Raw genomic sequence first — 1,930 nt, 5'->3', positions numbered from 1 at the left:
ATCTGTTAAACTGGAACTCAAGACATGAGCCCATGAGAGACATTACAATGAAAACATTTAATGTCAGTGCACAAGGGAACCCATAGCCATAAAATCTAAATACATTTTATCTTCTGCTGTCTTACATAACTTAGGTAGATCAGTTGGCATAGAGTTGAGAATCCACTACTAATAGAAATCAATTTATTTCTTGCATCTGGGATTGCATTAATAGGGCCTATACTTTCAAATAGAATCATTTTACTTTATGTTCTTAAGTAAGAAAACTATCTGAGGCACATAAGATATTTATCCAGTTCACAATTTAGTAGAACTTCAAAACCTGAATCCTTATGTATGCTGTTCATTGAATGCTGATCAATTTCACATTTCACAACCAGAAAATTAAGCATACAGTAAATAACTCACAAAAGCAAGCACAGATAAATATCAAATCAGTATATTCATTAGCTTAAAATTTTAGTATTCATAAATTTGTGAAGAAATTCAGCACTATAAATTTCATTTGCAATGCAGGCTTTATTTTTGAGTTAAGAGATTAATTACAGAGTTCTCAAAGGACCTCAGTATCTGAGGTCAAAGAGAAAGTGAAGAATTGGCAATCAGGGAACCAGAAGACAATTCTTCCTGGCCAAAGGAAGACAACAAAGGCCAGGGATCCAGGAGTGAATTGTGGTGGTCAGCAAAACTGGAAGTTAGAAAGAAGATTAGTAGAATCCAGAGCCAGAGCCACAGCTCGGTCTATAGCAAGGAGACTGGCAGGTTCTATAGGGTACATAGGATGGGTGGCAGAATCCAGATCCATAGCCCAGAGAAGAGAAGCCTTGTGGCCTAAAGCCACTGGACCCACAGCTCAGTGAGTAAGAGCTTCTAGACCCATAACCCAGAGAGTAGCAGCTGCTGGATCCAAAGCCCTGAGAACCAGCATATGTGGACCTGCAGGGACTGCCAATGCTGGAGACTCTTGGGCTGTAGCAGGGCCGCTGGCAGGAGCTGTGCACCACATGGGAAGTCTGGCATCTGATGGGCTGGAAGCAGTTCTGATGACAGCCATGGCTGAAAGAAGAACCCGGATGGCAGTTTCTGGGAGAGTAGAAGTTAGTGCTCTGGAGTAGGTGACTGGGGTAGGAAGAGCCACAAGAGGAATGAGGGTAGTTCAGGTGATCTCCACAGGAGCGGGAAGAGAAGTTTCCAGAATAGCAGCCGTAGGACATGTTGATGGCAGTTGTAAGTTAAGCTGAGTACAACAGAAGATTCTGAGTTTGAAAATCACTCCTTTTCTGGGACCTTTATATACTCTCAGCAATGGGTGTGGCTTCTTATACAATCATTCTTTCCATATTTGGACTCCCTCATCTGCATGTCTGGACCTCAGTAATTTTCTTTATGACTGCAGTCAGCTAACTCTTTAATCTTACGTTAAAGGGAGAACTCATTTTTTTTATATGTCTGAGTCAATGAAATGCATTTATGCTACAAAAGCTATGACTATTTAATTAGTGCCTCTGGCATTATGCTCAGGAAATCCCCCATTGTTCTTTGTCTATGACGTGTACGTGTTCTTGTTTGGGGATGGGAATTACTCTTAGAGATGACAAAGTCTTGATCCTCAATTCGTCATTGGATAGAGGGCAAAATGTTGCATTGACAAGAAGCCATTTCAAGATGGCTTCAATATCAAATCATTGATTCGTACTCTGCAGTATAATGTTCCAATTTTTAATACATTATTATCAATGATTATTATGTCCAGTCTATAAGAGCTACATAAATGCAAGCCAAAAGAATTAAGACATTGTACAAAACTATTCTAATCTTGAACAAATGTGTATAAAAATGATTATTTAGAATAATGAGATCAAAACAATATGGAGCCTTTAAGGGGCTTTGTGAAGAAAAATAGAGATTACATTTAGTGTACAAGAGTCAA

General features: G+C 39.2%; 1 protein-coding gene across 1 annotated transcript; it reads right to left on the bottom strand.

The window, feature by feature from the left end:
* Positions 1–499: 499 nt before the first annotated feature.
* Positions 500–1,236, bottom strand: LOC114611648 (keratin-associated protein 13-1-like). The gene has a single exon (XM_028756381.1). The coding sequence runs from the start codon at positions 1,212–1,214 to the stop codon at positions 708–710; it is 507 nt and encodes a 168-aa protein (XP_028612214.1). The 5' UTR covers positions 1,215–1,236; the 3' UTR covers positions 500–707.
* Between the last annotated feature and the right edge of the window lie 694 nt (positions 1,237–1,930).

Source organism: Grammomys surdaster, unplaced genomic scaffold (assembly GCF_004785775.1).
Source record: "Grammomys surdaster isolate TR1022 unplaced genomic scaffold, NIH_TR_1.0 126118, whole genome shotgun sequence".
NCBI lineage: Eukaryota > Metazoa > Chordata > Mammalia > Rodentia > Muridae > Grammomys > Grammomys surdaster.
Note: the sequence above shows the minus strand (reverse complement) of the source record. Positions and strands in the feature narration are given on the sequence as shown.